Below are 26,950 nucleotides of genomic sequence, written 5' to 3' on the forward strand. Positions count from 1 at the left end.
TGCTCAGAGCTCTCCGGTGTGCAGGCTCCCTCCTGACCGTTTAATTCAGTCTCTGGAGGTGAGCCCCGGCATCCATGGCTCCTGGAAGAGGTGGCACCCAGGTCTCAGCACTTCCTTCTTAAAAGCAGGGCCCTGATGTGTGCCTCCACGCATTGCCCACAAGAAACAGCCATTGTGTACTAGGGGCTGTCCTGGGCCATTGGGGATACACTGGCCGAAGAGGACTAAAGGATCAATGATCCCCTGGGTGGGCCGTGGGAGAAACGGGTGCGGGTGGTGAGGTGAGTGGGAGCAGGCCTGGGTGCGGCTCAGGGAGGGAGCTTTTGGGTCCTGGAAGCACAGCCCCGGGTGCAGTTGGTGAGTGTGGCCTACGGGTGAGTATCGAGGAGCTCCTGCAAGGATAGTTTCAGGTCTGTTGAATCCAATAGCAAAACAGTGTGGGCTTTTATTTTGTATATTTTCAGATTTTTTCTTTTTCCATTTCATTTTTCTTCAGTCATTCATTTTTGCCACATTTTACATAACTACTGATACATGACTGACTATTAAAAAGTAGTAACAAGCCACTCAGGACAGATCAACAGGGAGGCAAGCATTCCGAGGGCAGAATGTCTCCAAAGACCTCGAATACCGGGTCCAGGGGCCAAGACTTCCACCCGCAGGGGGGCCACAGCCCGCAGCAGGCATCTGTGCACAGCCACTCCAGCCATGATGCCCTGGGGCTATGTCTGCAGGCTGAGCTGTAAGCTCACCCGATACCTGTCTGTGACAAAGACTTTGGTAACAAAGTGGTGAAACCAGCACCCAGGTGGGGCCAGCGTTCCTAAGGGTGCAGGGAAGGGACTCCCCTGAGATCTCCAGCCTGTGCCTTAGCTGGATTAGGACAAATGACCTGAGTGGAGCAGGCTCCCTTCCTGTTTCCTGACGGGCCCATTCCGCCGTGCACAGCAACCAGGGTGGGAGTTGCAGGGCTCTGGGGGAAGCTCCCGACTCCAGGTATGGGATCCAGGGCTCTGATCAGTCCAGCAGGCATCTATGCAAACCACAGGACACCCTCCTCAACCCCTGCCCAAAAGAGTTGAGAAAATAAAAATAAGAGTGGGAAAGAATGGGTGGTTTCCTGGCTTAAAGATGTGTTCCATGGAAAGTGAGGGGTTCCACAGGGCATCCCCCAAAATCCGGGAGAAGGGAAAGGGAGTGGAGCAGAAATTCAAGCAATGAAGCGATGTCCCCTTTTTCCTCCCTACCAGACTGCTTTAACCAGAACAACCCATATGGAGTTTCACATGAGATTTTGTTTGAAATATGTGTTTCCTGTATATATCAGTTAAAATTGTATTCAGCTGAGAGCCCTGAATATCAGTGGCATAAACAGATGCGGGTGTCTTCTTCATGCAAATGTTATATATGAACATATAAAGAAGGCCCAAAGCCTCACGACTCTGGGTCCTTTCCAGCTTCCTGCTCTGTCAGCCTTACTACACAGCTAGCCGCTTCATGATTACAACATGGCTGCTGTGTCACCAGGCATTGCACTTGAATTCCAGCCAGAATCCAAGGAGGGAAGCAAAGTACTTTATCCCAGAAAAGTTTCATTCCAAAGGAAAGCACTCTGTTGCAACCACCCCTAGCTGCAAGGATGTTATACAAGTTATCTTTTCAGCTGTGCACCCTGCTGTCTAAACAAAGTTGAGCCAGATAAAATACAGGACACCCAGTTAAATTGCCCATGCAATACTGGAACATCCACCAAAAAAGTATTCATTGTCTACTTAAATTCAAATTTAACTTGGAGTTTTGCGTTTTCATTTTCTAAACCTGGCAATCCTGCAAGGAAAATGGATATTGGGTAAGTAACTAGCAGTATCTACCTACCATGCTGCCCTAAAATAGTAACCAGAACGCCAAATGACAGCATTTATTAAATGACACTACTTTTTCTTTCAAAATGTTTGAAGCTCCAGAGCAAGAATCTTAAATACCAAATAAGCAACATTATAAATTCAAAGGCAAGAAAAAGGGAAAAGGAAAATAGGAAGCCATGTATTACAGTATTTTCCCTTTTTGCCTGTCATTAAAAATGAGTTCTTCCTGCCACTCCCCTTTAAATTGACAGGCTTGGTTCCCTGCGCCGGGCCTACCAGGTCTAACCACATGAGTCGATGCGGCCCAAATGCTCACATCAGGCCTGGCACGGCTCCAGGTGCTTTATGTGCGTTTAGTCTGTACAATGGCCCATTGCGAGGCTGAGGAAACTGGAGCACAGGAGTTGAGTGACAAGCCCAGGGACACACAGCCAGGAAGCAGCAGAAGCGAGACTTGAAGCCAGTGACGGTCCATGGAGATCCACCCTCCCTTCTGCTCTGTGAACTGCCTGCTCACTGGTCCCCTTCCAGAGAAGGCTGCCTCTCTTATACCCCACTATTGATGACGACGATTTTTCTTTCACATTTGGAGACACTGAGAGGGAAATACCTATTTTCTAGCAGAAATAACTGCCGAGCGGCAAGATTGGAAAGGAAGGCAAAGGCAAGATCCTGGAAAGCTTTTTAAATCAATTTAAAGATTTGGGGTTTGATTTCCCAAAACAGAGAAGCTGTACTGATTATGTTAGTTGCTTTCAGTGGACACTTGAACCAGCAAGAAAAAGCCTGAAGCACAGAGTGAGGCTGTTACTCCCTTCTCCCCTGCCCTGCCAAACCCTTCCAGGGCTCTGCGCACCCCAACTCCTAACTCCAGCTGTTTGGCCCTAGGCCCGGGCTCTCCGCTGGCAGGATCCTATCAATATTGGCCACAAAAAGTCCAACTGGAAGCCTCCCACGTTTCATGAGCCCACGTAGTTCCACCATAACCATTTCAACACACAGGGCCAGGCTGGTGATGCCGCTGTCCCTGAAAGGCTCCCACAGACGTGAGCCACGGGCACAAGACGCATCTTCAGAACCTGGTGAGACTCAATTATAGTGTAAGCACCAGTGTTCTGCGTAAACTCACAGCAATTTCTCTACATGTCGTCAGATAACAAAAAGGGGCCACAGGCCTTTGCAAAGAGCAGCGGCGTGGGAGCCAGGCCCAGCATGCTCTCGGGGGCCTGGCGGATGTGCCACGTGACCTTTAGAAGCCCTTCCCATCACAGGACTTCAGTTTCTCATTTTTGGGGCTGAGCTGCTCTAGCTGATTCTTAAGATTCCTCCCAACTTGAAAATTCCAACAGTGACATGGCAGGATGTGCGGAGGTCTCCTGTCTGTTGAGGAGACCTGGATTCGGTCACAGCCACCTGCACTCATTACCACAAACCTCGCTCAGGACTTGATGAAATACAAGCAGGAATGACAGGAATCTGCCTCGAGTCACATACCTCTCAACCAAGTGTGAGTGACTCCACAGCACCTATGACGACCTGAGCATTGGCCGAGCTCCAAGCGTTCCATCTCAAGAGGCCTGGGCAGAGGATGCCATATCCACACTGGCAGGAAGGAACCCTGGGCAAGCTCACCCCACAGCCACGTGGCTTCCTAGGAGACAGGACTCGACCTCCGAGTGCGACTGGTCCACACCCCCTTCCTTTACCTAAGAACTCATGAAAAGCCTTGGTTTCTTGCCCTTGCCTGGAACTCACTCCAAGACCTCTGAAGTCCTTAGCTGGCCTTCTCTAGGATCAAGTCATGGGGTAAGTAAATCTCACCATGAATGACACCAGGCAGTTTACCCTTGCAACCCAGGGCTAGCGGGACCCGGCCCTCCCAAGCTACCCCTCCCACACAGGCCCTGGAGACACAGTACAGGCAACATATTTTGGGGCCATTCTTAAACAACAGGCATAGCCCCCCGGCGTGGTGTCTGGGATGTGTGTGTGTTTAACAGGAGCCACCGTCCATTCTAGGCAATTACCTTGGACCAAAGGTAGTCAAAGTCACCTAAGGCTTGGCAAGAATCTCACAAGTTAGACAGCAAGAGGATAATGACACACACATGACAAGTTCTCAAGGCTTAGGGCATCACAGGTGACCCAGTCACAACGAAACCATATCTGGATTACAAATGTCGCCACGTCCCCTGCGTACGGCTCATGCCCGGGCCGAGGCACGCTGGGCACAGCATTTACAGAGATCTCTGGGTATCTCACAGGGTAAAGAGGTGGCACTCGAGACCCCGGAAAAATCAAAAGGAATGTACAAAAGCTGGTTATGAGGGGGTTACCTGTTACCATGAAATCCAGCGCACGGGGTCCCGAGGTGACATGGTGGGCTTACTGATGTTCACGCAGTGACCTGGACGGGTTCACTCTGCCCCCAGAAAGCCCTTACCTTCCAGTACTCCCAGCTTCCGAGGAGAGCGGGACCCAAATCTGACACCTCAGATGCCTCTGTGGGGCCTCAGGCTCCCTGGTAACGTGGCTGCTCCTGGAAGCCTCCTAAAGACAGCTCTCCTACAGGCACCAGTGACTCAGTAGGCAGCATCATCACCCACGGGGAAACCCGGGGCAGGCCGAGAGTGCCCCCCTACAACACCCACCAGTCCCGCCTCCAACACAGAGGCTAACTCAGCCACATCTCCCCACTCCAGTGCCCTGTACCTCAGCACTGTCGTGGGCTCCTCCTCCGGATGCCCCTGGCTACAAGCCCTCCAGTTCCCTCGGAGGCCCAGCTCAGCTCCTGCCAGCCCCACCCTGGCCATGGCAGCTCATGCAGACCCTGCACAGGGCTCGGCCCCCTGGAGAGGCTTTCGAGTCCCACCCAGCTGCCTGCCATCTTCCCCACAGCACCACTAGGCAGTGCTGTCAGCAGCTTCTGCACCCTCTCAGGAACCAGGTGCCACGAGGACAGGGCTACTCTGTTCTTCAGGTGGAAGGAATGTGTTTTACCCACAACACCCACCTTGACAACTGGAAGAACTCTAGAGTTGATAGTTCTACAACATGCACTCAAGGGGCTGCACAGGCTGGGACATGCAGTTCTGTCACTTACTGGCCTAGAAGAATTCTTATACCTTTCCTTATAAATTCCAAATGTCGGCAGGGCATGGTGGCTCACACCTGTAATCCCAGCATTTTGGGAGGCCGAGGTGGGCAGATCACCTGAGGTCAGGAGTTCAAGACCAGCCTGGCTGACATGGTGAAACCCCATCTCTACTAAAAATACAAAAATCAGCCGGGCATGGTGGTGGGTGCCTCTAATCCCAGCTACTCAGCAGGCTGAGGCAGAAGCATCATTTGAACCTGGAAGGCAGAGCCTGCAGTGAGCCGAGATTGCACCACTGTACTCCGGCCTGGGCAACAGAGCAAGACTCCGAGACTCCGTCTCAAATAAATCCCAAACGTCAGTTCTCAAATAAATCCCAAATGTCTGTTACATTTTAAGCTACATTATGATTGTTTGGTTTGTAATGTCTTGTTTGCAAATGATGCAATGTTGACCTAAAAGAAATGAAGAAAGTAAAATGTTGCCCCTGGGCAGTCTAAGTACACAATATCACATAGCAGCTTGCCAGAAACTGCATGTAAGAACCATTTAAACAGTTTTACTGAATTTCTGTTAGCATCAGAATATGAGGACAGAGAGCACATTTCTGTTACTGTTACACAGGCCTTGTGCAAAGCCTAGAACCTCCACCCACTTTTTGTTTTTTGTTTTGGAGAAAGGGTCTCACTGTGTCGCCCAGGCTGGAGTGCAGTAGCACGGTCTCGACTGACTGCAATCTCTGCCTCCCGGGTTCAAGCAATTCTCATGCCTCACTCTCCCGAGTAGCTGGGATTACAGCTACTCGGTGAGTCACCATGCCCGGCTAATTTTTGTATTTTTACCTCCCCCTACTTTAATGGACCAGTGACAACATAATCTCCCTGCCACAACTTGCTTTATAGGACTGGGATCATCTGCCTTCTTTAGAATCTTATTTAGAATAACTGGTTAAAGTATTGCCCTAATTTAGAAATTCAAAACTGAAAATGTGGAAGCCGCTCTTACCCTTGAAAGCATACACTTGAACACAAACACAAAACTGGTTTCCAAAGTTTATTAAAAATCAAAGAATAGAAAAACTTTACATAAAAATATGTCAATTTTAGCTTCCATATTGTTGTCCACACACAAAAAAATCGAAACATGATATCTTTTGTCAAACCTGTAGCACACAACCACAGTGGTAGCCAGGCCAATTCATCTGCTTCACCATGACGGAAATGGAACATGGTACCTGTGTCTATGAATCGAGCTTTAAAATGCACACCCCACGGGACACTCACTGCCGGCCCCGTAGTGGTTTCCTTAATGTGGGTTTACAGTCAATATTGCTAATGCGTAGAGATTAGTACAGGCCTACAGATCAGTTTTTATAAATATTCTTTATCAATAGGTTCACAATTTAAATATTTTAAATATTTTTGATAACTTTCGGTCATCGAGAACTGCAGACACAGTGTGCTACTCTATTCTGGAATGCCTCCTAGAGAACCTGCAGTCGCAGCCGACAGCTCCCAATGACAGAGTGAGCCAGTCCTGCTTCAAAAGGGCAGACCGCAGACATTTTAAAGCTTGTCCTTGCTGGGCGTCCATCACATTCAGAGATCAATCTAGAACTCCCCACTGCTGCACATCCATCAGATGTCATGGTAATAAGTATCTTGTCTCGACATTCTCCACTAGTGGACTTCAAAGACCAACCTACCTGTAGTGTTTAGAAAGACCAGACCCCCGTTTTAACAACAGGAAGTCAGACGGCCTACAAGATGCAACCAACTCCCAGGACAACTGTGGTGCTCCAAAAACTCAGGGTTAGGCAGGATGGATATATTCTTGTTCAAAAAAAGGTAACAAAGACAGTGGTTGTTGTGGCAGAATACACTTGCATAGTATACCTGTATGCTTCCGACGTCGGGCGCCAGCGGTCCCGGCCCCAACGCTGGGCTGTGCTCTCCTGCGACATGATCCATTAAAACACTCCCCACGGCGCACTGGGCAGCTGAAGCACTTCTCCTAGATTTGCTCTTAACAGAACGAATGCATACGCTACAGATTCCTCAATGGAATCAACAGAATTCCTTTCTCCACATTCCTAAAACTGGGTACCACGGTCCGCAATAATAGTCACCAGACCCATCATCACAGGCTATGTCACTAAAACTGACTGAAGCATTTTCCAGTTCACATTTTCCTAAAGATTTTATAACGTGACAACCCTTCTCTCCTTAGAAAGTTATACTTCTGGCACTTGAAATGCTGGATTTGTTGTCCAGTTTAAAAGAACTGAAAACCAAAACGTTAAAACTCTGTGGTCAGAGCAAGACAACGGCCTGGGGCCCGACAGCAGGGCCACGGGCAGTCCATCAGGTGGCTCTGGAGCCGAGCCCTCTGGAAAACCGTCAGGGCGACCTGACTCCTTCACTCACTCCGACCAAAAGAAAAGACATCAAAATAAAACCCCAAACCCCTCATCATGGTGTTTGTAACGATGCTCGTCAGACAACCAGCCGACACGATGACCCAACTTAGAAAATGCAGCTCGGGAAAGGACCTAAGCTTGTTTAAAAAAAATTCCCTCCTCCCTTAAATATAACTTATGTGAAAATAGGAAATTAAATAAAAAATATCTGAGTTATTGCACAAATCATAAGTTTTCAATATTTACATAGAAAAACAGTTCTGAAATTTCAAACAAAATGTGAGGGCAGTAAAACAATGACCTCCCAAGCCTATCCATGGAGGAAAGACACACGAACGGGGTTTGATCTCCTCTGCTGCTTTGACAAACAGGAAATGAAAATAGCAAACCGCGAAGGAACAGACACGGCTACCGCAAACCGCAAGCGCATGTTCACGTCCCTGCAGTTCCTGAGCCTGACCTGCCTCAGCACTGAAGGAAGAATCCTGGGAAGGCAGAAAACAACGTCCACGTTTAATAAGGCTTCACAGATGAGCACAACGAGCTGTTCTTGAAGATGGACGCGACCACCACACAAAGAAACATGCAGAGTGATCAGCGGCGGGCGTGCCGTGAGCCCGGCTGACGTGCGGGGTGCTGGTCTCGGTTCCCCTGCCGGTGGCCGAGGCCGCGGGGCAGTCTGTGGAGGGGTGGGGGAGGCCGACGCAGCCAGGAGCCATTATCTGCTGAGGCTCACGGGCAGACTGTCCCGCGTGTGTGTGTGTTTTTTCCTCCTCCATCCGGTGCGGTTATACTGGTGGTGTCCCCTGTTGCCCACAGGGGGCCGCACACCTCCGCTACCCACAGAGCTGTAGCCGCCGCCTTGGGTGTGGCCATGAGAGCCCTTCATGGACAGTTTCATGCCGTTGTGCTGCTGGAGAAAGAGAGAGACAGCAATGTTGGAGCCAGACAACAGGCACAACGCCCACGTCCTCCGGCAGTGACCACACTAAGCGCCGACGTGATGTTACGTAGGGAGGAGGGAGGGACACCTGCCCTCTGGAACTTTCCAACTCTTCCATTTGAGAGAAAAGTATTCTTCCCATTCCGTGACTGACTGAAGGCAACAACCATATACCAGGACCAAACCACACAAATTCAGCAGAACCTCACTTCTAACTTGTTCTACTTATCCATAGAAATAAGAAGGTCCCTGGCCAGGTGCCAGTGCCTTGTGCCTGTAATTCCAGCACTTTGGGAGGCTGAAGCAGGCAGGTCACTTGAGGTCAGGAGCTCGAGACCAGCCTGACCAACATGGTGAAATCCCGTCTCTACTAAAAATACAAAAATTGGCTGGTTGTGGCGGCACACACCTATAATTCCAGCTACTCGAGAGGCTGAGGCACAAGAATTGCTTGAACCCGGGAGGCGGAGGTTGCAGTGAGCTGAGATCACACCACTGCACTCCAGCCTGGGGGATGGAGTGAGATTCTGTCCCAAAAAAAAAAAGAAATAAGAAGGTCCCGGTCATGTTCTTCCCCCAACTGTGACCTTCTAGAAACAAGCGAGTCACACGTGCCAGGGCCTGGTACTCTCGCCCTCAGCAGCCTGTCGATCCCGGCATGCAGCAGCCTGTGCTTGGGCTGCACCCAAAGCACATTCTCTGCACTGCAAAGTCCCGGCCAAGCAGACTGAGAGGAAACACACGCCGGCTTTAGGGAAGTCTCAGAGCAGGACAAACAGCAGGAGGAGGCTGGGAAAGCAAAGCCAAAATGCAACGAAGGAGCTGCTGTGCGAAGTTGTTCTTTCACCCTGAATGTGTCTATCGGGGATGCATAAATCCAAGAGGAAATGTTCTATGACTTAACTCCTAAAAACAACCATCATACAACACAGGGCCAAAGGCGCAAGCCTCAAGAATAAAACTTCCTGGCAAAGCAGGATTAGACAAGCAAAGGAGGAGTGGAGTAGAGTAAGAGGTGTGGACACCGATGAAAGTACCGAGCATCTGCACAGCCCAAGGGAACATCACGCATGACAGAGGCTGACCTGGAAGATCCTCGTCATGGCTCTCCCAATCATTCAGGTACTTCAAGAATATAGGAACCTAACGTGACCTGTTTTTTCCATGCACACAGCTGGACTTGTGAGGAGCCACATGGGCAGGCATGCCAGGACCCTGCTGAGGCCCAGCACACAGCTCTGCCCACCCTGACGCTTGCTCCTACCCCAGGTGGGGATCAGGCAACGTGGGAATGACATGGGACATCATGGCAAGATCTGCTCTTGGTTTTATCATTTGCTTCTTAGAAACCAAGGTATTTAGCATATAAATGAATTATATAAATGGGAAAAGAAAAGTCTTCATTTCGAGCCTTATTTCAACTTTTAGTTTTATGCTAATCAGTTCAACAGAGGAATTAAGAGATGTTTGTGGCAACCAATTAAACTATATCTTACATCTTAAAATAGTTTAACTTTTTAAAGTTTTGTTTGGAAAGACAAGCAAACATGAGGCTGAATGACAAGAAAGCAAATTCTGTTTCAAATGATCTCTCTGGAATTCTCTTTGGAGGAGAAAACATTCAGCACCACCTCTCACACGGCAGCTTGAACAGGTGAACGCACCGGGAAAGAGCTATACCTTATGATACAGATGAGGGCTCGAGAGCGGGTTGGGGGACGCTGAGGGAATGGCCGGGGAAGACATGTGGTGGACGGCCTTCAAAGACGCAGTTCCTTCTACACCAGCTTGTCTGCAAGGAACAGGAGCAACCCCTAGGGTCGGTGGAGGTATAGTAAACCTGGTCTAGGAAGAAAACGACAGAGACGGCCATGGGTACCAAATCAATCACAGGAAAACCATCCGGCTTCTAAAGCTCAGCACAGCCAAAGGGCAACTCATAAATGGCACAGTTGCATGTGGGCTCCATAAAGCAGTTTGTTTTACTATAACCTAACAATATTGTGCTTTGAATTAGAAATACCTCATATTCTGAAACAGCAATTAGAATATAAAGTATGCCCAGTAATCCAAGTCATAAAGTTTAAAACTCATTGAAGATCAAACGATTCAAAACATCAGCATCATCAGAATAACAACTGTCACCCCCGTGATGAATCCACGACTCACACACTGAACTCGGGGTCAGAGACCGAGACTGGCCCGACTGGTGCCCCAAGGGGCCGTGGGACGGCCGGCAGTTCCATCCTTGCCTGCTGTCCAGGTCCCCGGCTGCTTCTACGTCAGCATCACCCATTACTGTCAGCAGCAGAAGCACACTAACAAGAACCCCTTTTCTCAGACTTGCAACACTGACCTCTTTGCATCCTGGCATCCCATGCATTTACCCCAACCACCTCTGGAGATTGACTGTGGACAAGAGTCTTCTTAGATAAGAACCTAGAAACCCTCAGCGTCCCTAGACTTCACGCTCGAACCACACAAGCAGCCGCAGAGCGTGGCTCTGGAGCTCAGCAGCCGCACTGGGCTCTCAAGGGCCCCAAGGCTTGTGGGTGGTTAACAACAAACACCTTTGTGACACACGGCCCAGGACGTCAGGGCCAGTGTGATGACCATAAAAAGGCAACCAAGTTTATCTGTGGTATAATTCATTTTAAGAGTGTAAATAATTGCCTCAGAATTTTACATTTATGCAGTAATTAGACACGTTATGGTGTCTGGCTGGGCCATGGCTCTGCTCATCAACTCTGTGGGTCATTACAGAGCCAGCATTCCAGAAGCTCTGCCAGAATCAGGGTGGATCCTGTGAGCATGTCTTCCCCAGAGCAGAGTGCAAAACTCCAAGAAATGAGTCAAGATACTTTTGCATATACCTACATAGTTTTATGCTCAAATTACACCCCACATTTCAGAAAATGGTTTTAAGTCAATTAACATGTTGGGTTTTATACCCACGCATATTCCAGTGATGTATAATCGGAAGTAGATACAAAATTTAGTATTTATAAAATTCTCCTTTAGATTTCTAATTTTATCTAAATTTTAGAAACAGACAGTATATTCTAACAGAAAAAGCCTTAGAAAGTATGCCTAATTTGAAACATGAAAAAAGTCCAATAAGTTCACATTAAAACTTTTACAAAGTCTCAACACTGAGATTCTGAGAGGAAGTAGGGACAAGTGTCTGGCGCTGCCTGGTGCCCGGCTAAGTGGGTCGCGACTGAGTCGCTCTCTCAAGATGACCCTCGACAGCAGTCTCATGCTGGGGCAGTGAGGAAACTTACAGGAAGGCAGTCGACCTGGCCCCCGTGAAAAGCCACGGCAGCACTCGAGAACCACAGTCTCCTCGCTCCTGAAACTATACGTGGTGGGCCTCAACACCACAAAAAAGAGAGGATTTCCTAGAACAAGACAGCAATGGCCAAAGACTCAAAAAGTTACTCTTCGAATTCAAAGGACCATGAATCTCTAGCGCACATCACAGCTCGGATGCCCTTCCCGGGGCCACGGCCGGGAAGGGCACCAGAGGGCCACGTACCTGGTTGTTGGTTGTCATGATCAGTGTTCTGGAAGTGGTGGGCTGAGGTTTGCCACTGGGCATTGGCAAGGCGGTGGGTAAGCCGGCCATGAGAGGAGCTGGCGCTTGCAGACTGAACTGGTAAACACTAGGCGTTGTGCAGGGCGGTGTGTCTGAATCCTTGAACCCGGTACAAAAAACAACAAGGACAGCTGTACCACAAAGGTGCACTACTACTTCCTTCAAGCTATGAAAAGAAACGCCTGCCTCCAGGCTGGCTATGAAAGGTTATTTGAATTAAGTCTAACTTCTGAACGGGCAGCCCAAATCTACCCAGGCTTCCTTCAAGTAATTTCATCAAAACTGAAAAAGAATGTTAAAGGAAATACAGAAGAGATACTTGGATTTAATTTTTTTTTTTTAAATCTGTGAAGAGGATTACTGCCCTCGACAGCCGCATGAGCCAGACAGGTTCAGAACGTTCACAGTGGGGGAAAGGAAGCCTGGTGCCAACATCATGGGGCTGCCCCCCACCCACTACACACACATAAAAGGAAACAAAACCTGAGCAAAACTAAGGGGGAGATTTTAAGCTCACAGCTATGGACATTTACCAGAGACACAAACTATCCAACAGACACACGGAGGAGGGGAGGGCACTCACAACGTCACTCCCAGAAAGTGAAGACACAGATGAGGCTGAGGAGCCTGAAGACAGGAGCTGGGGGCTGGACAGCGACAAAGTCAAGCGCTGGCCGTAGGGAGACTCGGGCTCTCGGTTCTGCGTCTGCTCCCCATTGCACGTGGCTATTCGCTCTTTAATCTTGATCCTGTTGTCTGTGGAGGGAAAAAGCCTTGGTTAATAACTCCTGAGAACTGTGGCGTGGAGCCGCCCCGGCAGCATCAGTCATGGGTTCTGCTGAGCCGGGAATGCTGCTAATGTGACTGACAAACCCAACATTAGGTTTTGCTTAATTTTAAAAATTACAGTCAATTAGTTATTGGAAAACATTAAACATGCTTGTAACAACTTGGGTATGCAAATCATCTTCAAATGTGAACTTTCTAAAATCTAAATATAGATCAAGTATTTTTTATGAAAATCTGGCACCCATATAAGGATGTACTGTAAGCACAAATAAATACACACTGGATTTCAAAGACTTAGTACAAAAAATGGCTATAAAATATCTCATTTTTATGTTGATTACATGTTGAAATGTTAATATTTTGACTTCAGTTGAATAAAATCTACCAAAATTATTTCACCTGTTTCTTTTCACATTTGACACGGCCCTAGAAACTTTGAAATTCTATGTGTGGCATGCATTTGAAATTCTATGTGTGGCATTGTTTCTACTGGACAGTGCTGCTCTAGATCTTATTGTGTTTTTAATTAATGCTCATCAGAAAAACTAGCTATTTTCTTAATTTGACCAATTTACCACAAAGGAATAGAGACACTTCTGCATGAACACGCCAGCCAGTGGTTAGGATGAACACAAATGAATTAATCTCTCACCCATCCCCGGCGACGGGTGGGCTTTGCTGCCCCACTTCTCTTTGATCCACCTCCGGTAGTCAATTACCTCCTGAGTTACTTTGATGATTCTTCCTAAAGTACTGCAAAGGGACATTGTTGGAGATCAACAGAGTACAACAGGTATCAGGGAGTTAGAACCCCTCTTGAGCAGTTACCTTATACCCCTAACAGATCATCTCACTAGGTGAAGGACAGTAGGAAGGGAGCTAAAATACATTTACAAATATATATGACTTCTAATGATTCAGCTCCAGCACACCCTGGATCGTAGTACATCTACCTACAGAAGACCACTGTGAAATGCAGCTCCAAGTAGGGGAGCGTGGCCTTCCCACCCTCGATGGTCACACAGTGCTGACATTTCACTTCCCACTGCACAGGCAAGAATGGAGATGGTACCGAGATGAGTGCCCCACACGGGGCCCAGAGCTCCGCCTGAAAACACCGAGCAGACAGCGGCTCAGGAACACACAGAGCTCCAGCACCACCAGCGTCTGCAGCAGCTGCTGAGCCAGGCCTCGAAACCTGTTTATTCCATCATCCACCATGGAACAGATTTATCAAACTGTTTCAAATTCCACTCTTGACGACCACGTTACTCTTCCTTCCCATTCCTATCTCATCTCCCACCCCCTCCAATCCCACCACTACCACCACCACAGCATCATCTGGGTCAGAAGTAAATACCTCTGACTACATTTTGGGACTGTAAAAATGGCCCAAAATGTAGAACAAGGGACGAGTGTACATAAGAGAAGATGGTAGGGACTGGGTGATCAGATACATTCACTTAGAAAGTGAATGTTTATGCTTTCAAAGCTGGAGAAAAAGCATCATGTTCCAAAGTTTTGAAAGCTAGAAATCACCTCTCCAAAACAAAAGACCCTGAAGAAAATGTCAAATCTCCAAGAAAGAAATTTTCAACTCTCAACCATGGATGAATCCCATACAGCCATCCCACATTCCTAGAAGGCCTTCCTTCATCAACATATCCAAATTCTACTGAAATACGACAGAACATCCCTTCATAAATTTCATGGAGGTAAATGACACAGGAAAGGGGTAACTACCATCCCACAGGCATGCTGAGCCCAGACACAGACACGCAACCCATTACCTTTCGGCGTCTCTGTTTGGATAGGACCTGGCCAGCGGTGACACGGCATGGCTGAGCACTATGTAGGCATAGTCGAAGACCTGCTTCACCTGCATGGCGCCATAGGAGCTCCGGCCAACATCATTCCCTGCAGCAAAAAGGCTATGTCAGACTCTCCCCACACGCAAACCATCGTCCACATTTCAGATCTTGTCATACAACTGACTCTGAAGCAGGCCCTCACCAGCAAAGCCCAGACAGGCGAACACAATGGGCACGCATGGCAGTCAGCACTAGCAAAGGCCCTGTCAATCACCATACACAGGGCACGGTCTGTGAGTGCCGAGGGGCCTGGTCTGCATAATCATTGCCCACGTGCTCACGGCCCACCTCATGAAGGCAGCTGCCATTCACAGACGGAGCGACAGCTCACAAAAAGCCCACGCTCCAGGTGGCAGACACACAAGGAAGCCAAAAGCTACCATTGTGCAGACCGGAGCACCGACCCAGTGTGATCACCGATCTGACAATCAGGAGGCCTCACAAGGCAGTCAGAAGGGCAGCTAGCCCCAAGTGCACCCCAACTCAGTCAACACTAACGGAACCTGCAGGAAGTGAATCCTTTAGAATGGAATGTGAATTCTCATGTGTGGAAAACTGGGACAGCAAATCAAAGAAATCTGTCACAGAAGTCACCAAGGAAGTCAGTCAAGAGGAGCTTACTTTTCATCAGAAAAGCACTGTTTCGAATTTTAATCTACATACAACTCATTCTTCACAATCAGGTTAAGTGTAGATTTTTTTTAAAGGACATATATTCTAAGTACTGGAATTTTATCTTTTCTAGGTTTATATTATATATCTCAATGATTATGTGGGTCTTTGTTTTTTTGAGTACATTTCAGTAGACACTTGAAGACAATGGCAATGTCTCCAATGTGACTGATCCAACAGACAAAAAGATGGATGATACACTGCCACACCGTGCTACCAAAAAAACCACTCAAGAGCCTGCATAAATCACACCATCTACAAGCAACAACAAAACACATCAGCCAATGTGTTTTCCCTGAGATGATCTTCAGGAAATAAAGTCAAAAGCCAAGTGACTAACAGGTTTGCGTTGTGGGATGTGTTCAACATGATAACAATAATAAACATTAATATCCATATACGAAAAAAGTGGAGAAATACATGTCCAAATAAAAGGATTATGGCATTTACTGTTTTTCTATATTACATACTTCTGGGAAACAAATGATTTAGGATGAATACGTAATACTTCTGTAATCAGAAAAAAAAGATTTTCCTTAATTCTGCTTTATTACAGAATGTAAACAGTTGGAAAGACAAAAGTTAATTAGAAGCATTAAATAAGGATTTCTCAAAATGTCATTATTAACTGGTTAGTATAAGAGAAACCTGTGGCTGGGCATGGTGGCTCACGCCTGTAATCCCAGCACTCTGGGAGGCTGAGGCAGGTAGATCACAAGGTCAGGAGATCGAGACCATCCTGGCTAACATGGTGAAACCCCATCTCTACTAAAAATACAAAAAATTAGCTGAGAGTGGTGGTGGGTGCCTGTAGTCCCAGCTACTCAGGAGGCTGAGGCAAGAGAATGCCGTGAACCCGGGAGGCGGAGCTTGCAGTGAGCCGAGATCACGCCACTGCACTTCAACCTGGGCGACAGAACGAGACTCTGTCTCAAAAAAAAAAAAAAAAAAAAGAGAAACCTGCATCAAGAGCAAATGAATTGCCCGAGGCTCTCAGAGCCCCAACATAGCCCCCACACCTCCCCCCCACCCCCCGAGGCTGGCCTAGCTCCCAGCAGTGGAGGCCGGGGAGCCCTTACCTGGCAGCAGGGGGTCCTCAATGCACAGCATCGACGGTCTGTACCCGCTGGTCATGGCTTTCATGATCTCCTCTTTGGCAATATAGGCACCTCCTTCTTTGATTCTAATACCGGTTTTCAAGTAATTAAAATTTCTCCCATAGAGTTCAAAAAATTCTACAAGAAGCATTCCAAGGTTTTCATCAGCTCTCCGGGCATCAATTCTTGGATGCAACTGTAAAAGCAATGCACCCACAATTTGTATGGATTCAGGGCATGTTCTAAAGAAAATAGGATGAAACGAAGTCTGCCGTCCAGCAGCCTCTTCAACGCAATACCAGTGAGAGGCACTCGCTCACTCACCAGCACCACGAGGAAGCCTGAACAGCAGCCTCTTCAATGAGGAGTGTTCAAAAGGAATACAATGTACTAATCTCAATTTTATTGTCATTTAATTTTTGGAATTGTTAATCCATACAGCAAACTTCCTGCAAACACAGATACCTGATTAACCAAATATTGGCAAATAAGTTGACTATATTCTGCATAACTTAGTTGTCTGGATGGTAGATGTAATTTCAGATTCTCACCGTCCTAATTTCGTTATGCTGAAGTACAACCAACAGGGGTCAGTGTTACACTGAACAGTATGGCGGTATCACGTAAAACCAGAAAGTGAAATGACTGATTTCAGCTGAGTATAGGTCATCAGTATTACATCATAATATTTATAGCAAGCTTCCATCCTGCTTGCACACAGATGAGCACCACTCTCAGTTCAGTGCCATATCGTCTTCAAAAAAGGCATTGGGCTTGTTCTGAACTAAACCACTGTCCACCACACCTCCTGAGGGTCGTAATTCTCAGCTGTCCAGACCTGCATTGCCCACATGTCTATTTAAATGAACTAAAACAAATTAATTAAAAATCCAGCTTGTTGCTCTCACCAGCCACACTGCAATACTCAGTAGCCACATGTGGCACCAAGACCCTTGCCGGACCATGCAGAACTGGCCGTCACCATCACAGAGAATTCTATCGGACAGTGCCAACTAGAAAGGGATGGACAAGGGCACATGACAGAAATCCCTCAGAGAAGCACGGTGCTTGAAACTATTTATAACACAGAGTGCCAGGAGGAGCTGCAGCTCGAAAGCATACAAATGTTTTTAAGTTTCAGAAGAATCCCGGAGTTCTCTGCATATTTCCACCACACAAGAGGAGGATTCCAATTCTGGCATCACCTTTATTCCCTTCCTTATTCCTTGTCTTTTAGCCAAAATCACATATCCAAGAACCTGGCCAGTGGCAGGGTGGGCCTCCTCCCCTCACTCAGTCAAGAAACTCAAATGTTGCCACAGTCACACCGCTGAGGCAGGACAAGCTCTGGGCACTGGACAAGCCACAGGGATGTGGCAGTGAACACAGGAATCCGACTCATGCTATGGTGGCCTCCTGTGGGGTCACAGGATCACTGAAAGGACCCCCTGAGGGGGTGGCAGGAGGCCCTGGGCCCAGGCACACATGGCACATGCATGATCAAAGTACTAAGTAGCTGTTGTTACTACAAGGCCATGAAAATAGTGCAAGTCAGGAGTATATTAGTAAAGAACAGAGGCCCATGTTTAGTTCAAAATAATGTCCAAAAACTATGGAAGAAAGGCTATACAGTAACGGCCACATCTCAGAGGGGAAAGTGAAAACAGGACAGTGTGACTTGAACTGTAAGAAAACAGACATGGAATTCCATTTTCACCACTCTTAAAGCATCTCTGCAGAGACAGACCAAGGAAGCTGCGATCATCACAGGTGGTTACCCAGTGGTTCTACTATCATGGCATTCATGACAGTGAGGACATTACCAAATCATGAACAGAAACGGCTCGCTCAGCACAATCACAAGTACCACATTAATGGTAAACATGGACAAATCCAGTTGTGCAGCTAAATTATATAGGCAAGATTTTGTAAAGAACAGAATTCTTCACTCAAGAAAATATAAACACAATACTGTTTCAATTAGAGATGATTTTAAATGTTTAAAAAGTGTTAAGTACAGTTTATCAATACATCACAGCATTTAACAATATTTTTTAAAACACATCTGTTTTCTACTGATAGATTTTCCATGTTACTCAACAAAATAAGGACCACATATAATTTCAGACAAAATAATGAGGTTTCATCAATTGAGAAAGCAATCTTGTAAATCCTTTTCTCATATGTGGTACCAAACTTTATTCTGAGACAATTTTTTTTCAATATAAAATCACAGGCAAGCACCAAGAAATGTTTATTGTTTACCATGAAATGGACATTTCTGAATATAGAGAACTCCTTGCGTTTGCACTGATGTGCACTGGACCGCACTGGACCCACAGAACCAGATGGGCACCCCCGCACTAACAGTTACACCCAGTACAAAATGAGCTACAAAGGAGCCTCCAGAAAGGTGCATTGATCAAGAGGGTTTTAATATAAGAATCAGAAATCAGCCTCTAACAAATTGAAACAATATAGTAAAAGGAGAGCAAAGGCTGCTGGAACCCACAGGACAACTGGCTGGAAGAGTCTACTCTTACACATGTCTCAACAGAAACGGTCTCAAGAAAGCATACGTACCTGTAGAAAGCTAATGGCCATTAAAATTAGGCTGTATGAGCTAATTCCACCTGTAAAAACTTCATTCAGGTCCCTCTGCAGAAGGAACTGTTTCAATACTAAAATCAAGTAAGGCAGCAATGAATATTTCTGTAAATTCCAAAAGAAAAAGATTTATTGAGTAATTACCATACTTTCAAAGAGATTTCACATAGCAAATTACACAAGACAGAAAGGAACGTTTCCTCCATCCTCTTGCCCATCTGAAGACTCTCAGTAAGTCTCAAACTTTGGTTGGGAGACGCTAAGAATTAATTTCCTGAGGGGCTTGTGAAAACGAGACTGTGGAGCTCTCCCTCGGTTATGACTCAGCAGGGGTGCACCCCCACCATGAAGAGTCCACAGGCACAAAGGAACTCAAGGAGAGACCAGCGCGTTCGCTGGAGTATTTATGTGCTTGCTACGCAGGCCGTGAGGACAGCGGGGGCCTCCGGAGCAGGAGAGCAGAGTGAGGGTGGCAAGGAAGGCAGAGCGGCAGGAGATGACAGGAGGGAGGGAAAGCCTGGCTGCTGCTGTCTGTGTTGTGCTGGGGGCAGACGTGCTCCTTCAGACCAGATGACAAGGGGGAAGGGGGAACCTGAAGGGCAAGGCCCTTGAAAATGGAACAAGACGGGACCAGATTGCAGGGGTGGATTTGCCCCTGCTAAGGACTACAATGGCCTCTACTGTAACAGGATTTGCCCCTGCTAAGGACTGCACAGTCTCTACAGTAACAGGAAGGAAGTCACGACCACCCAGGGGTGGGTCTGCCCCTGCTAAGGACTGCATGTCCTCTACTGTAACAGAAGGTCACGACCACCCGTTTAAGACCATGAACATGGTCAGAGTCCCAAATACATCAGCTCAACCAAATCTCTCTGCCCATCCTCAGGCACTGAGACCACCCAAAGTGAGTATATCTAAGACACTTCATGATTTATCAACTTCCACTGGACCCCTGCGCAAAACCTGCGAATGAGGCACGCTGAGCTAGAAGCAGTCTCTTTGTAATAACTAGAAACATTTTAACAAAGCCCTCTAAAATAATTGTCAACTTCATAAAATGGTTACTCAAGAAAAGCAAATTTTAAAAACAGCTATGTAATTTCAAAGTATCTCTAGAAATAGTATTGTAGGAGAAATAATGTAAGTGTAGTCTGTATTACGAAAGACCCCTGTGTGCAGCTGACAGCTGTAAACATCTGTAGGAGAAATGCCGCCGAGCATAAGCACTCCAGTCCTGCACTTTCGTTGCGCGAGGTCACCAAGCACAGTACCTTCATGTAATTCTTGATGAACTCCGCTGCCCGGACGCCCGTCTCCATGTTAAAGCTGATGTCAACTTTCACTTCAGTCTCCTGATCTGTGAGCTTTATTATTGGTACCTGTAAAGATTTCATTTTAAGAACTGCTTTAATATGCAGGACTCTCCACAGCCAGGCATCAAAATGCTGCCAAAGCTGTACAGAGGTTTGGTGTTTGTACTTAGTAATGAAAGGGGGTCAGAGAACATTGTCAGCATCAGTAGTCCCTGAATCCAGGACAACTCCCAGGCCCCAGCCCCTCACAGCAAGGCCCACGTTCTGTCCCGCCCCTGCAGCCCTGGATCAGCACCGGAGGTGACCAAGCATCAAAGAGAAGTGAGGGGAGGGAGCCAACAGGGAACATGATGAGTTAGTCTCTGCCACGCCCACCCTACGTGCTCGGATGGGGAGAGGTGCCTGGCCCCCAACTTCTATTTGGTCGAATTTTTGAAATAACTTAATGTAACTTCAAAGCCATTTTTTAAATTGTACGTTATACTGATATTGTTTCTCCAAACAATACTGATATTGTTTATCTACTTTGGGTTTTCACTCTTTAAGATAGTTTTACCAAAAAAAACTTTCCCCTAAAAGATTCAGCAAATAAAGGGCTATTTTAGAAATACTCTCCCCAACAAGAACTGTCACCAAATGGCACTCAAAACCTGCCTGAGCAACTGTCCAGGCCACACTCACGCCCCACCACCCACCCCACCAGTGAAACTGTTCTTCCAGGAAAAAAGGCAATGTTTGGTTTCCTTCAGCCGTGGAGCATGAAAAACGGAGTTCCTTTAACCAAAACAATCAGGGTCTGATGAAAGGTTTAAACACCAGTGAAAGGCAACACGGACGGGGCATTCAGTGCACACCTACTCTGGGCTTTAGTGTCTACACTTGAGGGCAAACCACCAAGGACTCAGCGTGTGAGGACAGGCCAGTGGGGCCAGAGTCGCCTGGACGCCACTGCAACCACCAGACAGGGTAAGCTCTGGGGGCCAGCACATTCTAAGAAGGCAGAGAAACAAAACACTTTCCCAAAGAACTCATCAGAAACTGCTTTGGAAGAAGTCAACACTCGATGGCTATGCCTTCCCCGACACCCAGAGCTCAGGAAGCAGCTTCCTTTCCATCTCAGGGACTCCTCCCCACAGTCACTTCTGACACTCTCCTGCCCTACTCTTGCACACACTCACTCACCGCAGCAACCCCAAATCCTGAGGTGAGGAGTAACACTGGAACATTCAGTTTTGGGTTGTCCTTCCAAACAGACAAGCTTTCACCTTAAACTCAGCCCTCGCCCCGGGGCTCTTGTGCCCATGACAGACCGGCTGCATGGTGAGGACGGTCCCTGGAAAGGAGCAGTGGCAGGCTCCAGGCTCTCCCTGCAGTCTACACTGGCCTTCAGGCAACAGAAGAAGAGGTACTTAGTAGCCAATATGCGACAGTAATGAGGTCACTGGGACGAAGCAGTTACTGCAACAACTGCTCAACCTACTGTGTGTCCTCAGGACAACCGCACCTTAGTTCTCTACTCCAAAGGTGGTCGCCTGGTCAGGATTCCCATCCACCTCCCCGCTGCCCCTTGGCACACACAGAGGAGCAGCAGACAACAGCGGCCTGGGCTAAACGCAGGTGCTGCCTCGCACTGCCGCCAACCCACCTTGGGCTAACTACCTCACCTCTCTGCACCTGTTTCCTCACCTGTAAAATGAGAAGAGCAACAGTGTCTGCTGATGAGAGCAGCTGGGAGAGCTAAGTGCAATAAGGCCCATAAGCATTTGAGAAAGTGGCCAGCCAGGGCTTGTCTCATGCTCATGAGAAGAGCCAACAGCCCCTTTTGGAACCTGGGCCTGGAGGGAGCCTCTGGTGCTGCCTGCTCTCTCTGGTCCACATGACAATGACGTGAGCACGTGTACTTCGTTAACTTTCACCAAGAGGTGCACCTGGTACATGTGCACTTTTCAGTGCATATATCACGTTTTAAAATTTGCCCCCAGTCCCAATCAAAAGCACCTGACAAGGAATCACCTGAGAAGCATGTGAATGCCCCCTCCCCTACCACCACACAGGCAGGAGGAAGCTCCCGCCTGAACTGACGCTCTGCTAAACACTAGGAGGATGTGAATCACACACTACATAAGTTGACACACAAATTTAAAAATGAAATGCTAGCCAGTCGCACAGGTGAGCTAAGAACTGTCATACGACAGGCAAGTACCTCCCAGTCACTGGGGGCTTAGAATCTTGAACTGACATAAACTTTAACAAGTACACACCAGAAACAGTCTCATCTCCACATTTCCCCCAAGGAGAAGAGGCTTTTTATATATGTATATATTTTGGAACAACGAAGGAACAGCTAAGTTGTTCCTCTTGAATTTAACGTAGCAAATGGTAATCATAAAAACCATGGTTTAATCATTGAGCCAAACACTCCAAAATGGGTAGCACCTGAATGTCAGTGTCCGCTTTCAGATATGACTCTCCTTTCCTATTCATCCTAACATGAGTAGACACAATCATATATTTTCATTCCAAGAACAGTTTAATGGGCTCACAAATCCCAAAAGTTCAGACTCACTAAACATGTTCTCAGTTGGTGATCATGACTATAAAACAAAAACATAAAACACTTGTCTATACCAGAAGCAGATTAATCATCGAAACTGCAGCCAATAACTGTGTAAAATACCACAAACTCGGCCAGGCGCGGTGGCTCAAGCCTGTAATCCCAGCACTTTGGGAGGCCGAGACGGGCGGATCACGAGGTCAGGAGATCGAGACCATCCTGGCTAACACGGTGAAACCCCGTCTCTACTAAAAATACAAGAAAAATTAGCCGGGCAAGGTGGTGGGCGCCTGTAGTCCCAGCTACTCGGGAGGCTGAGGCAGGAGAATGGCGTGAACCCGGGGGGGCGGAGCTTGCAGTGAGCCGAGATCGCGCCACTGCACTCCAGCCTGGGGCACAGAGCAAGACTCCGTCTCAAAAAAAAAAAAAAAAATACCACAAACTCGTGACACAGGCGTATCCTGTAACCACCTGGGATGTGACGAGGCTCCTGCCCAGTCAGAGGGGCCAAAGCCAGGCACTCACCGTAGCCTTGTCAAGGACTTTGATGGAACACGGCTCAGCCACATTGTGCTTCCGCAGGGCTTGCTCCAGCAGCTGTAAAGGAGGACGCTCCCATTTCCCGAAGACCACCAGGTCTATGTCGCTGACAGAAGAAAATGCACGTCAGCCACTGCTCCCCTTACCACAGCCTACACACTCATGTGGGCAGGATAAGCACCACCGCACATGTGCCTGCGTCTCCCCCAAAGGTCAAGACACAATCCCACTAGGCTATGGCCCCTAAGGAAGTGAAATGCAGTTAATAAACTACAGCAAATCCTCGCTGAACTGAAGGGAAGACTTCCATAAGATGGAAAGCAAAGGTTAAATGATTCTCCCAACAGCACTAGGTATGTGAGGGGATTCAGATGAAAACGCCTGCCCCCAAAGCAGGCTGAGGCCCCGCTCTCCCAGCACCTACTCCAGCACTACCTACACTGGATCACTCCTGCAGACTCAGGGATTCCTGGATACCCGAACCTGTTCAATTACCCATTGGCCCTGCTAACATCAACCCCCAAATCCTGAGATTAGAGCCTCTTCAGCCTCCAAATGCTAACTAGCAGTGGGTTAATAGAAGGTAAACTTTTAATGAGACAGTGCACGGAAATTTATTTGGATATCAAGAATCCTTAATGAGAAAATACCAGTTTACATTTTAGAATGCAAACTTGTTTGACATTTTCTTATCAGGTAAAAACCCTTAGAAAATACTATTTAAAGAGAATTTTGCTTGAATCTTCATTAAAACATAAGATCAATTTTTCAAACACATGTTCTAAAGTATCAGCAGAATGTTTTCTATTGCGTTTACTTCCCACAGTCCTCCCACCTGTCTTCTTCACGTTTCCAGCACCCAGCATTTTTGCACCCCAACAAATTAAGTGTGAGGCAAAATGCAAAGCAATGAATTCATCATGACACTAAATTAAATCTTTCTGCCAATTTCCTTCTGTAACCACAGTCTTTTCCTTCAGCTGGCCTTTTTCGCCTTAGACTCAATTACAAAGAATCTCTCTGTAGCCCTTCATATCGCCCAGACTCCATCCCGGCCTCTAAATAAGCACAGACACTAGCCCATGCCATGCAGTCTGGTACTCACCTAGTTGGAAGATAGAGACCTGTACTAAAGCTGCCAAATATCTGTACCTGAAAGAAAGAGGCTGCTTTAAAATGGATACCACAAACCAAGCAGTCACACTACCATTACTTCCTACTGCAAGAAAGCCCTCACTACACCCTTGGGTAAAAAACAAAACTACCTGGAAACTGAGGGAGGGGACTGCGTAACAAGGAACCAGAAAATTCCCTTAAGTTAAAGACGTGCCCCAAAAAGGAACGCTTAAAAACTCTAAGTTAAGAGGTGAAACACGTTTTGTCTTCACCCTACAACCCTTCAAAGCTGAGGACTTTCCAGAGCTAGCTTTGAACCCTTCAACCTCTTCCTAAACCCACAGCTAAGGCACTGGGGCAGGGCTTTGTCCTAGGGCTCTGAAGTTGAAAGCCAAAAATATGTATCATTTTTAAAGAGGAGCAGAAAACTGGGTCGTCCTTGCCCACCGCCCACCAAGAGCACACATGCCCCTCACAGCTAGAGCACGGCCAGCCCGGCCGGTCCCCTGAGCCCAGCCAGCAGCAGGGAAGGCTGCTGAGCAGAGCCAGCCAGGGGCAGGCTTCACACCGCCTGCACCAAGCATTCCAGAAGGCCCCTCTCCACATGTCAAAAACACTTGTTCCTTCACCGCAAGAGTGGTGTGTGATGAGGGAACACTTCCAAGTTTTACAAAAATGAACACATTATATGCTACCATGTGTGGTGGTGGGGAAGCAGGGGTGGGTGACAGGGCGAAATTTCTAAATTTAAGGTGAACTTAAGAGAAACAACCACATCATTCTCCCCGCTCCAAAAAAAAAAAAATCCCTCAGCCAATGGTCCTCGCACTTGAGTGTGCGCCAGTGTCACACAGACCCGCGGCCACCGCAGGTGTCGAAGGCATCAGGTGCAGGTGGGCCGGGGGCCGTGCATTCCTAGCATTGCAGGCGACCTGGCCTTCTCAAAGCACACTTGGAGAACTGCTTCCTCAGGCCAACGGGAAAAGGTCTGTGTGGATCCAGCCGACCCATCACCACAGGGCGTTTAAATTTACTCGCACATGACTTGTGGCACAGAACCCCAAAGAACATACTCACATCAGCCGTCGGCCAAAGGTCTTTAACAACAGTTTCGATCCGTTTCACCACCTCTCTTCTCATAGCTGCTTCTTCAGGACAAGGGGACATGAAGTTATAAAAGTCAATTATTTCCTCATGTAGTCTAATGGACAAAAGAGAAAACATACTAGAGTTACAATGAAACGTCACCACGCTTTCTGTTCTGTTCTTACATTAGGATGACACTCAAACATATTTCTGGCCACGAAATTCAGTTTCATTTCTCCTCTGAAAGCATAAAATGAAAACTCTGTTCAACAAACTTACACAGTATGACTTAGCAACACTAAACAAGTGAATTTTGTCAATTCCAATTATCAATAAATTTACAACTGGCCTTTAAAGATTTATCAAAAAAAAATCATCTCAGTGATTCTGCACTGAAAAAAATGAGAGAATTCCATCCAGGAAGTGTGAAAGCAGCTTTCCAATGAATGTGGCACAGTCGGGCACAGGTCTGAGGGTGGGACCCAGCTCCAGTGCATGTCCCAAGGCCCCATCAGCACCTCCCTGAGTAATTCAGCTAAGGAGGATGGGAGGGACTGAGAATGGGCCAAGGTGTGGAGAAGGAACACGTGAACAGGAAAAAAGATATGTAAGTCCTCAGGGGCCCGGCAGCCCAGGTCGCCCAAGCTACCTGGTGACCATCCACTAAATCCAGGTTCCATCTGCCAGTCTCAGCAGAGAGAAACAGGGTCCCTGGAGGCAGAAAAGTTGATCTAATTCAATACTCAAGTATTCTCTCCTTAAGAGGCCAACAAGGAGGTCAACAGCCAGATGCCTGTGGGATAGGAGTAAGTAGGGCCTCTGTCTCTCTTAACAAAAAACTAAAGCAGTGTTTTCAAGCACTAGGAGCAAGGCCTGGAAGACGCCTCATGCCGCCACCTCAAAGGTGCTGATGTCCTGTCACCCCCATGGGCTCCAAGAGCTGAGGTCAGTCCTGTGGTCAGTGGCACCAGCCTATGTCATGAGTTAAGGCTGAAGCCTACACTGATGACTGCAGGAAAAGTGCTGTCGTCCTCCTTTCCTTTAATAGATTAATTAAAGATGGAGAGAGGAGAAAGCAAATTATCCAGTCCCAGGAATTATAACAAATCAAACTCATCTGCTTCCTTAATGCTAGGACTCCTAGGAATTATAACAAATCAAACTTGCCTGTTTCCATTCTAAGTTTCACTAATCAAGCAAACAGCAGAAGACAAAACAGGGCCAACGAACAGCTGGCAAAGTGGAAGCATATAGCACCTCTTACAGGACCCGCCCGGGGTGAGTCCAAAGGTGAGTGGCCCCGCGTCAGCCTACAGTTTGGCTCCTGTGTAAAGTTAATTTCAACTGTCTCTCACCTGAAGTATCGCCACTCCCCACCCTGCC

General features: G+C 47.4%; 1 protein-coding gene across 2 annotated transcripts; it reads right to left on the minus strand.

The window, feature by feature from the left end:
* Window positions 1-6,000: 6,000 nt before the first annotated feature.
* PAPD7 (PAP associated domain containing 7) lies at window positions 6,001-25,683 on the minus strand. 2 transcript variants are annotated; one of them, XM_011969398.1, is made up of 12 exons: window positions 25,559-25,683; window positions 24,471-24,517; window positions 23,351-23,471; window positions 20,230-20,337; window positions 18,935-19,063; window positions 16,334-16,547; window positions 14,502-14,628; window positions 13,364-13,464; window positions 12,506-12,678; window positions 11,863-12,021; window positions 10,005-10,169; window positions 6,001-8,291 (listed from the first exon to the last, which is right to left on the minus strand). In XM_011969398.1, the coding sequence occupies exons 1-12, from the start codon at window positions 25,646-25,648 to the stop codon at window positions 8,100-8,102; spliced, it is 1,626 nt and encodes a 541-aa protein (XP_011824788.1). In that variant the 5' UTR covers window positions 25,649-25,683; the 3' UTR covers window positions 6,001-8,099. The 2 variants fall into 2 exon arrangements, with proteins under 2 accessions (XP_011824788.1, XP_011824787.1); XM_011969397.1 differs by having other exon boundaries at window positions 6,002-8,294.
* Between the last annotated feature and the right edge of the window lie 1,267 nt (window positions 25,684-26,950).

This window comes from Mandrillus leucophaeus, unplaced genomic scaffold (assembly GCF_000951045.1).
Source record: "Mandrillus leucophaeus isolate KB7577 unplaced genomic scaffold, Mleu.le_1.0 Scaffold89, whole genome shotgun sequence".
NCBI lineage: Eukaryota > Metazoa > Chordata > Mammalia > Primates > Cercopithecidae > Mandrillus > Mandrillus leucophaeus.